Source organism: Kogia breviceps, chromosome 10 (assembly GCF_026419965.1).
Source record: "Kogia breviceps isolate mKogBre1 chromosome 10, mKogBre1 haplotype 1, whole genome shotgun sequence".
Taxonomy (NCBI): domain Eukaryota; kingdom Metazoa; phylum Chordata; class Mammalia; order Artiodactyla; family Physeteridae; genus Kogia; species Kogia breviceps.
In genome coordinates, this window is record NC_081319.1 from 68,645,964 (window position 1) to 68,660,956 (window position 14,993).

The 14,993-nt window shown below is 44.3% G+C and overlaps 1 protein-coding gene across 1 annotated transcript in view; it reads right to left on the bottom strand.

Annotated features, from left to right (window-relative positions):
- NUDT3 (nudix hydrolase 3) overlaps positions 1-14,394 on the bottom strand; it is a 113,285-nt gene extending 98,891 nt beyond the window's left edge. The window contains exon 1 of the mRNA XM_059076460.2: positions 13,999-14,394. Coding sequence (XP_058932443.1) covers positions 13,999-14,097 — 99 coding nt within the window. The 5' untranslated portion in view covers positions 14,098-14,394. The remainder of the gene's footprint in view (positions 1-13,998) is intronic.
- Between the last annotated feature and the right edge of the window lie 599 nt (positions 14,395-14,993).

The window sequence follows — 14,993 nt, forward strand, 5'->3', positions numbered from 1 at the left end:
TCTCGAGCGCGCAACAAGCTCATTCCCAGCCCCAATCAAAGTGAGCCCCTTCTCCTAACATACCCTTTCCCCTCCTTCCTATCTATCTAAATTCCATCCATTTCTTAAGCTCAAGATTGACTCTTTCAGTATTTTGCCTCCAACCTGATGTACCTCCAAAACACAGCTCTTTTTTTTTTTTTTTTTGGACGCACCTCTCAGCTTGTGGGATCTTAGTTCCCCAACCAGGGACTGAACCTGGGCCCCAGCAGTGAAAGCACCAAGTCCTAACCACTGGACCACCAGGGAATTCTTTACATTTTTTTCTATTTGCTCCAAGTACTGTTAAGTCTTGCCTTTTCAATTTTTCTATCTGACCACACACAAGACCCACAGTAGCCACGTGTTCAACTGTACTGAAATGGCTAAAGGAAATTTAATTAATCAGTGTAGAAAAGCATCTTCCTGGAGACTAGGAAACATGTCCACAGTTTTAAAAATCATCACTGCACCTAGAATAGTGCTTTGTATATAGTAAGGACTCAATAAATTCTTGTTAACCAAGATAGAACTTGGTTACGATGTGCATTTTAAGAAGCATCCTACAGGGATTCCCTGGTGGCGCAGTGGTTAAGAGTCCTCCTGCCAATGCAGAGGATACGGGTTCGAGCCCTGGTCCGGGAAGATCCCACATGCTGCAGAGCAACTGAGTCCGTGCGCCACAACTACTGAGCCTGCACTCTAGAGCCCACGACCCACAACTACTGAGCCCACGTGCCACAACTACTGAAGCCCGCGCACCCTAGAGCCTGTGCTCCACAACAAGAGAAGCCACGGCAATGAGAAGACCGCATACCACAACAAAGAGTAACTCCAGCTCACTGCAGCTAGAGAAAGCCCATGCGCAGCAACGAAGATCCAATGCAGCCATAAATAAATACATTTATTTAAAAATAAAAAAGAAGCATCCTACAGTTTTCAAGCTTGCATTTTAAAAATTCACTTTTTATCTGGACCTTGACACCCATAAGGTTTAAATATTAAAAATTCACACATTCTCAAATATTCTATAGGTCAACTCTAAAAAGAGAAACCATAAGCATCAAGGGTAGGAGGGTACGATGCTGGTAAGCGTTTCATAAAAATATCAGTTCAGGTCAGTGTTAGTTACATTTGCTCTAATTTGACTGGATTATTTTTTGGCCACTTAAAATAAATTTTACAAACTTTAGCATGAAAAAATTTTTACCACAAAAAAGGGAGGGGGGATGTTAAAGTCTGCTCCATAAATAAAATGAAAAAGCTCTCCCAGAAAAATAAATAAATAAAAATTCTGACTCAAGACACAGACATCTGTCTGGTACACTGGATTAGTAAGGAGGTTACCTTAAAAAACGACCCAGGGGGTATATTAGACAGGGTTCTTGGGTTGCTAGAACAGAAACCAAGTCTGGCTGTCTGTAGCCAAAAAGAATGTAGTGGAAGAAACATCAAAGGCTCAGAAAATTGGAGTGGCAGGGACTATAGCGCCAGGCTTGGAAGATGGGCCTATACTACGGGCACTCCAGGGCTGGCAGCAAGAGGCACGGCCTGGGTCTACAACACAGACATCTGGTCAGCATAACAGCCATTGCCCTCCACTTGCCCTCCAGCAGTCTCCTCAGAACCCAGCCTCCAAGCACTAAGCAGCTAACTAGTGGAGCCTGAATCCTGTACCCACACAGCCCATTAGGGAACGGAGTAATTGGCTCAAGATCACAGACTAGTGAGTGTAAGATCCAGGGCTCCCTCCCTGACTGACTCCAGGGCCCAAGCTCTTCACCACCACAGACACCAAAACTCAAATGCCACCATATGGGGCCTGGGCAGGGTATAAGTGTGTGAACTCCATCAGATTATTCTGACAGAGACACATCATGTTTCCAAAGTAAAGAGGTAAGAATATTTTCATCTCCACAAAGAAATCAGCACTCTCCCATTTTTCTTGAAACATGTAGCCTTTTTTATCTTCCATCTTCCCACTTTTGAGAGAAATTTACAAGGGTACGAGAAATATTTGACCTTCCTCTTAACTCTACCTTCAGAAGGCAAGAACATCTCAGCCAGCACAATAAATGGCAGCTGACCCTGGGCCCTGGTATCACAGAGACCACAGGGAATGGGATAAGGGCTGTTGGCCAACTGAAGGGGGCAGAAAGTCCAAAGAGCAGCCACCACTCAGCTCTGGCCATAGTCTTCACATAGGAATGCTAGCCCAGTGCTGCTGGATCTTCTGATTTTTCAAGAAAAACCTAAAGACCAGATTTTTTATTTGAAAATTTTCAATATTAGTATGTTGGCTACTAATTTTTAAAAATTCTTTAATCATCTTGCAGCCCAAACACAGCCACGAGCCAACAATTTGTGGTCCTCACAACACTTTAGGACAAACAGGCTTTCAAGGGCTATATATCCAGGCCTCTGACTTTCCATGGCCTACCTGGCCCCATTTCTCCCACCTGGAATATTCTTTGTCAGCTACTCAAGTCCAACCAAGACATTTAGGTGTGGTGCCACACACCCCATAAAACTGTCCCTAATATTCCACCTCATCTTCACAGACTCCTTCAAATTCCTCTCCATCACTTTTCTATTTTACATTTTATAATATAAACTGCATCTTGCAAAAGTTTAAAGCTCCTCAAGAGCTCAGATTCTGTATTCTACACACCTTAAACCCCTCAGTTTGAAGTATTCTTTATAGATACAATTACTTTTGTACTAAACAAAAAAATTCTTTTGAAAGAAAAAGTCACTCAGAGTGCCTGGCTGAAGGATGATACCAAGCTAGCTCCTTATTAAACATGAAAATACCACAGAAATATAGTTATTACATACAGAGACTTCCTAACTCATTTTACCAATGAAATCTAAAGGTTCTGTCTTATTATTTATTTATTTTATTTATTAATTTAATTTAATTTATTTATTTAATTTTATTGATTGATTGGCTGCACCGGCTCTTAATTGCAGCACTCGGGATCTTCGTTGCAGCATTCGGGATCTAATTTCCTGACCAAGGATCGAACCCACGCCCCCTGCATTGGGAGCGCAGAGACTTAGCCACTGGACCACCAGGGAAGTCCCTTGTCTTATAATTATTAAAGGCAGTCTACTCAAACTACAAAACCTACTGGGAAGAAATAAGCATTGCAGTGATAGGTATAAAAACCCTGAGTCAGGGCTCAGCACACTCAGTAAATGATGACTGAATATAAGTCTAGTAAACGAGTCATTTCTGCAAAGAAGAAAATGAAAAATTAAATAATCAAAAGTTCCCATTACTTAAAATGTATTAGCTCATATTACTCACTATAAAAAGTGTTTTATAAAAGCATATCTTTTCTTATAGCATATTTTACTAGGATTCTTAAATATTCAAGGAAGCATCACCATCCTTCTTCCTTCTTATAGAAGTAGAAGCACTGTATGTCTAAGTTCATATCCATTTCTGTTCATCATTGCTATGCTGCTCTCATAAAGCAAATGAGAGAAGTGTTAAATAACAGACTCAAAGAAAAGATTTTCCAGGCAGTTCTTTAAAAGGACTTTACTCTTTTATGAACAAAGAGATCAACTAACTGTTACAAAGAAAGTCTACCTAGGGGATCATTTCTTTTTTGTTTATATTACTCTTCTTCTCTTTATAACATTTTGTTTCTACTTGCTTTAAATTTTTATTCTTTTTGTAATAATTTTTTAATATGGAGTAGAAATTCACGGTCTTTATCTCCTTTTGGAAGTGCTCACAAGATACCACAACATAAGATAATGCTTTATTAGAGTATAATTGCTTTACAGTGGTGTGTCAGTTTCTGCTTTATAACAAAGTGAATCAGTTATACATATACATTATGTCCCCACATCTCCTCCCTCCTGCATCTCCCTTCCTCCCACCCTCCCCATAAGATAATGCTTTAAGACCCTTGAGTTACTAATTTTCCATTTTAAAAGGATTTAAAAAGCATCCTACACTGCTTACCAATTTTTTAAAGTATATTTGGACAAAGCACACAAAACCCATGCTCTTACCCTGCCTCAGATACGTAACCAAAAGTGGACTGTTTCTGCGAATCTGGTTACACTAAGAAAGCAGCAGCAGAACACAATTTTAAAAATAAGATGTCAGGGCTTCCCTGGTGGCGCAGTGGTTAAGAATCCGCCTGTCAATTCAGGGGACACAAGTTCGAGCCCTGGTCCGGGAAGATCCCACATGCCACGGAGCAACTAAGCCCATGCGCCACAACTACTGAGCCTGTGCTCTAGAGCCTACGAGCCAGAACTGCTGAGCCCGCTCACCTAGAGCCCGTGCTCCACAACAAGAGAAGCCACTGCAATGAGAAGCCCGTGCACCACAGTGAAGAGTAGCCCCCGCTCACGGCAACTAAAGAAAGCCCACGCGCAGCAACAAAGACCCAACACAGCCAAAAAAAAAAAAAAAAAAAGAATGCTTGACTTCTAAGACTTCTGATTACCAAATACACGTGGGGTTCCACACCAAGCAAGTCTCTGCAACACCAGCTGGGTGTCCTATAATTTTTTTTTTTTTTTTTTTTTTTTTTTTTTTTTTGCGGTATGCGGGCCTCTCACTGCCGCGGCCTCTCCCGCTGCGGAGCACAGGCTCCGGACGCGCAGGCCCAGCGGCGATGGCTCACGGGCCCAGTCGCTCCGCGGCACGCGGGACCCTCCCGGACCAGGGCACGAACCCGTGCCCCCTGCATCGGCAGGCGGACTCCCAACCACTGCGCCACCAGGGAAGCCCTGTCCTATAATTTAACTTAATTTTGTCACTATCTACCCGGAGAAAGTGTCTACCTGTAGATCCCACAGATTAAGGTCTCAGTCCTACAGGACTGTCCCTCTCCCCCTTCAGATGCCAGTCACAAGCCCAGGTGCTTCTGACCAACCAGCTATAGATAGGCAGTTCCAATCAACCCCCTCCTTGAGTTCCATTAATTTGCCAGAGCGGTTCACAGAACTAAGGGAACACTTGCTTACATTTACCAGTTTATTAAAAGATACAGATGAACAGCCAAATGAAGAGATACATAGGGTGAGGTCAGGAAGGATCCTGAAGTGCAGGAGCTTCTGTTCCCATGGAGTTTGGGTACACCACCCTCCCAGTGTGGATGTGTTTGCCCACTGGAAGTTCACCAAACCCCACAGAGGCTTCATTACATAGGCATGATCAATCATTAACTCCATTTTCAGCTTATCTCCCTTCTCAAGAGAATGGGGGGCAGGGCTGAAAATTCCAAGCTTCTCATCATGGCTTGGTCTTTCCAGTGACCAGTCCTCATCCAGGTGCCCACCCAGAGTTGCCTCATCAGAACAAAAGATACTCCTATCACCCAGGAAATAACAAGAGTTTCAGGAGCCCTGTGTCAGGAACACAGGCCAAAGACCAATATTAGAATAAGAGACACTCCTAGTGTTCTTGTCACTTAGGAAATTACAAGGGTTTTAGGAGCTCTATGCCAGGAACCGGGGACAGAGATCAATATATATTTTCTATTATCTCACAGCCTGTCTCAAGAAGAGCTGAAAAGCCACAATTCCACTCAGAATTCTACCTGCTCCCCATTCCACAGCTGGGGACAAAGGCACATGGCTAAAGCGAACAGCATCCTCTCATATTTAGGCTCATACATTACCTTGAGAAGGAAGGTACTATGGCTTAATCAACTCTGAGTAGTCTAAACAATGAGAGTTCAGAAATCAGCAAACCCAGTCTGACTTGGACAACTGCTGAGCTGCTTTTCAGGAGCTTGAAGGCAAGTAGCTTCCCTGTGACAGCACTCTCCTAACACACACAGCCCACTGCCAACACATCCTCAGCCGCACTTAAGGTAACCAAACCCTCAATAAAACTAGGTAAGTGTTGAAAAGTCATACATACTCGAGTGGCCTGGGTTCAAATACATTTCTAGGAAAAACTGGCAAGGCTTTGTTCTATTAAACAAAAAATGTCCTCCAAACTTTTATTAGCAATGCACTACAGTACTAACTTTTATAAGCTAACTACCTGACTTGTGTGCAACAGCCTGTTACACACACACACACATATACACACACACACACAACCTCTGAAAGATGAATTGAGGGTGAGAAACAGGGTGGCTAGAGAAGACGGGTGGGAAGATTTACTTTTCACTCCATATCCTTTGTACCTTTTGAATTTTGTTGTGTGTGCATATATATTACCTATTCAAGATAGTCTTTCTGAGTAAACTACCCTAAAAAGAGTGTAAAGAAACTTTAGGGTCTCTACTTCGGGTCCATTCAGACTTATCTCTTGAAAAGATTACAGTACTTTATCTCCACCTGGACATTACTTAAATACAGCTTTTTCTCATAAACTCTTTTACCATCCTATGCACTTTACACCTCATATTCAAAGTAAGGAAGGTGGTTTCACAGGGTGTTACTGGTTTGTTTGCTGGCTGGCTTTGCAGGGCGGGGTAAAGGAGAGCCAGGAAAACTGGAAAGGTGACAAGGCCCCACAGGATCTGGTTCCCTCCCACCTCTCTAACATCTCCAGCTATACTGGCTGGCTTCCAGTTCTTCCTCCTTCCCAAGCTCATTCTCCACTTGGGGCCTCTAAATTGCTCTTCCCTCTACCTTGCCTTTCAGGGACCACCCAATCAAAATTTGCCAATTCCCCCACCCCCACCCCAATCTCAGTCACATCCTACACTTACTTTTTGCTCAGCACCAAACAATGCCTAAAATCATCAAGTTCACTGATATTTTTGCTCATTTACTGTCTCCTGGCATTTGTATCAGATGCTTCACAAAAGCAATTACTTCCATTCTGCCTTGTTCATCACTGTGTCCCCAGATCAGTGTCAAACCTGGAAGTAGGCACTCAATAAAAGTCTGTAGAACAAATGAGTAAATGAATGAATGAATATAAGAATAAACACTTTTCCCTATTCAAAGGATGAGGAAGCAAAGGTTTCAAGAAGGCTGGGAAAAACATTGTGAACACTCGAGCACCCATGTTACTTTAAGGCAGAAATTCTCAAACTGGATTCAAGAAGTTTTGTTGGGTGTTGCGAGGATTTTACTTAGAAACTCAGGTGCATATGTTTTATTACTAAATTTTAAGTTCGAACTTTATTTCCAAATTCAATTCTTTATTCTTCTTTTAACCGCATAACATCTTATTATCTTTTTTGCCTATGATGGTTTCTTTGTTCTGTTTCACATTAACCACCATCAATCAAATGCTTTAGACTCAGCACCCATAAACTTTACATTGTGTTTCTTTTACTCTGACCTACATAAAGAACAAAGCAATAATGACAGGAAAATTTTATGAGCATCCCTATCAACCTTCATCTTCAAATTAATTACGTTAATATTAACTAAACTTTAGAATCCCGATTTGACATACATTGTTGACCATGAACCACTACCAACAAGTCATTAAAACAGTATCTACTACTTGATTGTAGTCTGTTGGTGCATTTATTTATTTATTAATAAAAGGTTCCAGGCTATGAGCAAAATGAAAATCCTTTTTCCTCAAGTACTGCACCACTAGGGTTGGGGATCAATACATTATATCAATTAGCAAATACAAATCCTGTGAGATGGCACAGACTCTCAAGTTCAGCATCTGAAAGAAATCCTAAATGTCCTATGATGGGATGATCCAATAAGATTCTGAAAGTATTTACAACCAAATACACACATACTTTCTTTTTTTTTTCTGGTGGTACACGGGTCTCTCACTGCTGTGGCCTCTCCCGTTGCAGAGCACAGGCTCCGGACGTGCAGGCTCAGCGGCCATGGCTCACCGGCCCAGCTGCTCCGCGGCATGCAGGATCTTCCCGGACTAGGGCATGAACCTGTGTCCCCCGCATCGGCAGGCGGACTCTCAACCACTGTGCCACCAGGGAAGCCCCTACACACATACTTTCGATGCGCTGATACTCAAAGATTATCAGACACCCTGTCACTAAGACTGGAAATAAGAAAAGAACTGAGAGACTTCTCTGAAACCTATATACCAACACATTATTGGTAGACACTAGCATTCGGTATATTTTGGTTATTTTCAGTTCCTCCACTAAACTGCAAGCTTCTTGAAAGTAGGGACTAATGTGTTCATTCATTCATTCACACAGTCAACAATATTGAGCATCTACTACTGTTCTAAGCACTGAGGACACGGAAGTGAATAAAACAGACAAAAGGGACAAAAATTCCTATCCTCAGGGACTAGCTTGCATTCACTTGAGAGGAAACAGACAATATATGGATGAATACATAGCATGTCTTGATGGTGCCATGTGCCGCCAAGAAAAAAAGCATAAGAGATGCACAATGGACTGGTGTTATCTTATACACGGTGATCATTAAAGACCTGTCTGATAAGGTGAAAATTAAACAAAGACCTCAAGTGAAGGAGCGAGCCATACAGATAATATGTGGGAGAAACAGCACAGAAGCCAGTGGGCTGGAAGAGAGGGATGAGTAAGAGGGAGAGTGGTGAGAGATGAGGTCAGAGCTATGGCACGGGACCAGACCATCCAGAGTGCTGAAGATCATGGTTAAGACTTTGGATTTACTGAGACAGAACACCACTGGAGCAGAGGAGTGACATGACCTGACTTCTGTGTCAGAAGAATCACTCCACCAGCTGTAGTAGTGAAGACTAGAGCGGTGAGGGCAGAAGCAGGGAGACAAGTTAGGAAGATAAAGCAATAATCCAGCAAGAGGCAATAATGGGTTAGGCTAAAATAGTACAGTGAAGGGACTTCCCTGGCAGTCCAGTGGTTAGGATGCCACGCTTCCACTGCAGGCGGCACGGGTTCCATCCCTGTTTGGGGAACTAAGACCCCGGAAGCCGTGCAGCCAAAAAAGAAAAAAAAGTGTGAAGGAATGAATAAACAAATGCATTCTTGAACAAGAGCCCTTCCTTTTTGTACTATTTTATGAAAAAGAATATAGACTGCTTCACACCCAAGTATATACATAACACTCTTGTTGAGAAATGAGAATCACCCAAAAGCAAAAGATTAGGGCAAAGAGTGGAAAAGAAGAATGAAGACTGCAGTACAATTTCAGACCAGAATTCACATCTTGGTAAGTAGGTAGAAAAGGAGGTAATGGGAAAAACATCTGACTAACCCGTATTTATTAGGCAGACACAAGGGAAAGGGTGTGTGTGTGTGTGTGTGTGTGTGTGTGTGTGTGTGTGTGTGTGTGTGTGTGTGTGTGTGTGTGTGTGTGTGTGTGTGTGTGTGTGTGTGTGTGTGTGTGTGTGTGCGTGCATGCGCACACAAAGCCTCAGAAGAGATTTAGAGAAATGAGAATCAGAAATGTCCAGTCAGATGACTGAATCCATGCACACATGGTGATCCTAGAGCAATGTAATACTGTACATGACAAAGATATGCTGAAAAATGACTCCCCAACCAGCCTGGGATCCACTAGAAGCCCTTCGTCATGGTTTGTGCCCCTGGGATTGCCACCTGAGCCTTACTCCCCACTCTAGAGCCCAAGGGAAGGTATAGTCAGCAGGGACGTCCTTCCACCTGCTCCTTTGGGGCATTTTTACTGACACTCAGGCCACCAGAGACTCCACTCACTGAGGATCTATGTCAATCATCTTCTCATCCAACCTAGTGAGCTCAAGGATTTGAGAAAATGAGAACAAGAAGCCCCATGCCAAGAGATGCAGGGCTCCTGATGGAAAAGCTCAACAAGCAAAACTAAGACCTTTAAGGACACTTTTGTCCTTTCCTTTTAAAAACAGTTTTAATGCACAGGGAAATCTAACTGAGATGATCCTATCAGTACTCACTTTTCTCCCTCAGTAAACACAGACCTCTTAGAAGCAACTTCAACTTTCCCAGGCACTGTGATGCCATCCAATGTATAGTCAGTATCACCAGCCTTTCTAAGAGTACTGTACATTGCTAGATACTCCAACTGTCTAAAATGCCTGTGTTACACTCCCCTATCCCCAGTCCAGGGAGGGCACACAGAGTACAAGCAATCCCACCCCTAGTATCTCTCACTTTCTGTAAGCACGGAGGCTCCAAAGAAGGAAAGGAATGGGGGAAGAGGAAAATTTCACTGGAAGTGCTTCAGGAAGGCCCAAGGTGAATAACATGACAAAGATGAATGTCATATCACCCAACTTAGTTTCTATGAAGAAAAAAAAAAAACCTGGGACTTCCCTCATGGCACAGTGGTTAAGACTCCACGCTCCCAATGCAGGGGGCCCGGGTTCGATCCCTGGTCCAGGAACTAGATCCCACATGCATGCCATGACTAAGAATTCACATGCCACAACTAAGGAGCCCACCTGCCGCAACTAAGACGGCACGCAACCAAATAAATATTTTTTTAAAAAAACCTGAAAACATTCATGAAGTTATCTATGTGCAGAGTCCTTCTAGATTTAAGACTCCCTCCCTCTCCATCTTTTTCAGTATACTAATCCATATTAATTGAGCAGCAATTTTTTTTAGTGACTTGAAATTATTCCAAAGCATTTGAAATACTTCTAACAAAACCATTCTTTTTGAACTCAAATTTCACCAGCTGACATATATTTAATTACACTGCATAACTACAATAACAAGTACAACGAACATAAACAGATATAGGGATAAATATAACTGTCTCTTTGTAAGCACATGATTGGCTGAGAGGCCACATGCTCCGGGGCCTGTCAGGCCCAGCAGCTCACAGAGTAAAAGCAAGTGTTCAGGACACCAAGTGGTTAAAACAGAGGTTGGGTTAGAGATTGTCCACAGTACATCAGGTTCAAAGCACTGTAAGAAATGTTAGTTGGACGGCCCTGGTGGCGCAGTGGTTAAGAACCCACCTACCAATGCAGGGGGCACGGGTTCGAGCCCTGGCCCGGGAAGATCCCACATGCTGCGGAGCAACTAAGCCCGTGCACCACAAATACTGAGCCTGCGCTCTAGAGCCCGTGTGCCACAACTACTGAAGCCTGCGTGCCTAGAGCCCGTGCTCCGCAACAAGAGAAGCCACCACAATGAGAAGCCCATGCACCACAACGAAGAGTAGCCCCCACTCGCCACAACTCGTGAAAGCCCGCGTGCAGCAACAAAGACCCAACACAGCCAAAAATAAATAAATAAACTTATTTTTTAAAAAAAGAAATGTTAGTTATCAAGATTGATCCAACCTAAAGATATTAATTTATCAAAATGTGTCACCATAATTAGTAAAACGTCTAAGGAGGGGGATTTTCCTGCTGTTGATGCTTGCTTATCAACAGGAAAAGCAGCCAGAGGTTTGAAGGAAAGGGAACTCATTTTCATCGTGTTGTTTAGTCTGTCCCACTAGCCTCTAAGCTCCCTCACTGTCTGTCTCCTTTTAACTGTATCACAGAACCTGATACTTGGTGAGTGCTCAATAAACTTGCTCAGTAAACTTGCTGGATATGTTCACACACCCTACCCTGGATCAGTATTTCAGCTGCTATCACTGCTGGCCTATGAATAAAATTTTCTGGGGCTGGAAAAATGGAATGTTAGAAGGTTTTACTCATGGTCTGTTATCTGCTAATACTTTCCATCTCTTTTTCTTTACATTGTAAGTACGTTTCCTGACATTGGTTAATTTATAAATCAGGGTCCTATTCATACTTACATTATTGTTGTATTAATGCTAATAGTATTCTGTAACCTATTCTATCTTGATTAAAGCCATTAGTGCTCATTAAAAAATAAAATTGGGTTGAATGTCCTATTGAGTTTGAATTTCACATTCCCACAATGTGTGGCAGCTAATACTTCCAGTTTCTAGCACTACTGATGAGAACATAAAAGTTCTCCAGGAACTAACAAATTACTTCCCTTCCAACACAATTATATAATCTGAGAGTTGAATGGCACCCTAGAGATTATCTTGTGGTCCAAAATCCCTCCCAATTAAGGGTTCCAATCGATAACTACTCAACTTTTGGGGGCAGGGAGGGATGTAAATCTTTAAATCCCACATTACAGAATGCTGCACCTATACAGCATTCTGTATAGGAACACACAAAAGAGCCTATACAATAGGCTCTTATTACATATTTGCTTAACTGAACAAATGTAAAATAGGTCCATTTCATTATTTTCTTATTCTTCCTAGGCTTTAGCTGTAACATCTACTGAATCTGAATGAAAGATTTGCATCAATCTTCTGCTCATTAACCAATGTTCAAAAAGAAATTCAGTAAACTCCATTATCAGTCAAATGTTTTAACACTGATGCTGCTTGTACCAGTACATAATAAAACTTTAACAGAAAATGGAAAATCAAGTCTTCATTACTTTGCTTATGATCTATAAAGGGTTTCCAACTTATCCAAAATACTCATGTGTTCTCAATTTCTAGTATGATTTTTTTTAACAAAGTCTTGCATCATTCATACAAGTAAATTATACACCCTTCTACTTATAATTGGGGTGCTCACAGATTTAACCATAGGGTTATAGTAAGACATGTTATTATGCTAATTAGTTTTCCCTCCAGTTAACAGCCTGTCATCTCATTTGATTTCCCATAATATGATATGACAATGAAGAGAACAAAGCCTCTGCAGCAGTAAACACCGCCAATAATTTTACTTTACTCAAGCATATATTCCAAAACAAGTACATAATTTACAGCAAGGCCCTGCTTAACAGGCTATTACAATGCATCTGTTTTGAGGACTTTTACAATATATTCTAGGACACAAGTATACATTTCCAAATGCAGTTTCCTACTGTTTTGCTGAAAGGGAACACATAAAATCTCTCAACAGCACAATTACAGTGCTTTTAACTTTTTTTTTTCAGGCAATAAATTTCCACTTCCTCCTAAATATCTTTGGACTTCTGGCAACCCATCTGTGTCTTTCATCACAACTTCTTTTCATAACTAACAGGTCAAGTTTTTTTCTCCCCATTTCAACACGATGTACTGTACTTGCAGCCCTGCCACGATAGCCCACTGCTGAATGCCGGAATACAGCATATTGAATTTCACTGTCCTTTATTGTTTCCAGTTTAACTGCCATTTTACCACCATACACACGAGAGAAACGCGTTCCCACAGGCATCTTATGAATTTCCAAAGCAGCTATTCTGTGAGGATTTACAAAACATTTGCCTTCTCTGAATTCCCTTTATCACCACAGAAACGGCTTTGAGGAGCTGAGATTTTTTTTTTAAGTACCCTATGCAAAAAGAAACTGATTTTAAGCATTTCTATTCTGCAAGCAAATTTAATCCTCAAGGCCTTCCTATAGGGCAGTGGAGGAATGTCAGGGCAAAGATCTTAAATACCGCTTTTGGCCTTCCCAATTAAAATGAAAAATTTTCAACACACAAAGATTATCTAATCAAATGTCCTTTCTTCTCAGGCTACACCCTAAGGGCTACCCAGAGCAGTGTAAAATAAACAACTGGCTTTGGCTTTTGCACAACGCCCTAAATCTTCCTAAGACACCCCCACTCCGGCTCACAGACGCACATAATCCCTCGGCAAACCCCCAATCTGCCTATGAAGTGGACTCTTTCTCTGTCACAAAGGGCCGGCCCGCTCCTCGTGCACGGAGGCCTCTACACACATGTGCTGGACTGACAAGTGCGGAGCTGCCCTTTCTGGATCCAAAGCTGCAGGCCTGGACCGAAAGCCACACGCTCTTCCCACCCACTGCCTTCTACCCGCCGCCACTCTCCCCAGTGACAGGCGGCCCGCTCCGAAGTGCCCCAGCCGCCCGCCCGGCCCGTGCCGTATGGCCACGCTCAGACCCACTTCCCCTCCGCCCACCGTCCTCTTTCCTTCCTCGTCTTCCTCGCCTCAGGCAATTCCGTCGGAACTTCACTGGGGCCGAACGGAGCGGCCCAACCCGGGGACCGGGCAAACCCTCTCCAGCGGCCGCGCCCCCCGCGCCTCGGCCCAAGGCGGCCACCGACCCCGCGGACCCCAGGCCCGCCCGGCCCGGCGCCTCACCTCCTCCTCACTCTCGCTACGGAAACATAGGCACGCGGCCCGCTTCTTGTAGCCGTCGCCGTCATAGGTGCGGGTCTGGTTCGACTTGAGCTTCATCATCCTCCGGGCCCGGGTGGGGGTGAGGTGCGGGTCGCGGGAGTCGAGAGTGGGGAGTCCGCTCCGGACGGCCGCGCGCGCGCGCGCCCCCGGCTCGGCCAAGGGAAGCAGGGAAGGGGTACCGCTTCTCCGCTACACGGCTCCGCCGCTGGCCCGCCACGGCCGCCTCATTTCCCCCGGCCCAGGCCCCGTGCCGTCGCCGCCGTCACGGCTGCCGTCGCCGCTGCCGCCACGGCCGCCGCCCCCTCTGCCGCCGCCACCCCGGACGACGACTGCGTCGCCATCTTGGGCGCGCTGCGTCAGGGGCGTAAAGCCGCGCCGGCCTGCCGGACGGCCGCGCGCTCGCAGCGCAGACCGCGTTCGGGAATCGCGCCCTCCCATTCCGCGCGGCGTAAACGAGCGTCTGGAATGAGAGGGCCGCGCGACAGGAGGTGGCCTCTACGCCAATAGCGTACGGGTGGGGACGGTTTGGCGCGCTGGGAGACAGCCGGGGGAAAAGGGATGCGGCTGCAGGGCCGCCCAGATCCGCTGAGGAAGGGGGAAGTGAGAATTTGCCCAGGGTCGCGGCGCCCGGGCCTTGGCTTTGCCCATCCATCTGGGAGCGGGTGAGGGGGAAGGTTTAGAGGTAAAGGTGGAATGCAGTTAAACGCAACGGAGAGCGCAACCTGAGATGCCTGGATTAAGCACTGCAGGGAAACGGGGCAGGGGGTGGTGCATTGACATCCAGAAGCTCTGGACGTCTTATGGGCTGGGGCATGTAGTACATTGAAAGAACAGATGTTTATCCTGCATTCCTTTATTGGTGCAAAAAAGCAAATGCTTCCTCTTTAGGTATACAGGAGGCCCAGAAAAGAGTGAGAGAGAGAGAGAGAGAGAGAGAGAGAGAGAGAGAGAGAGAG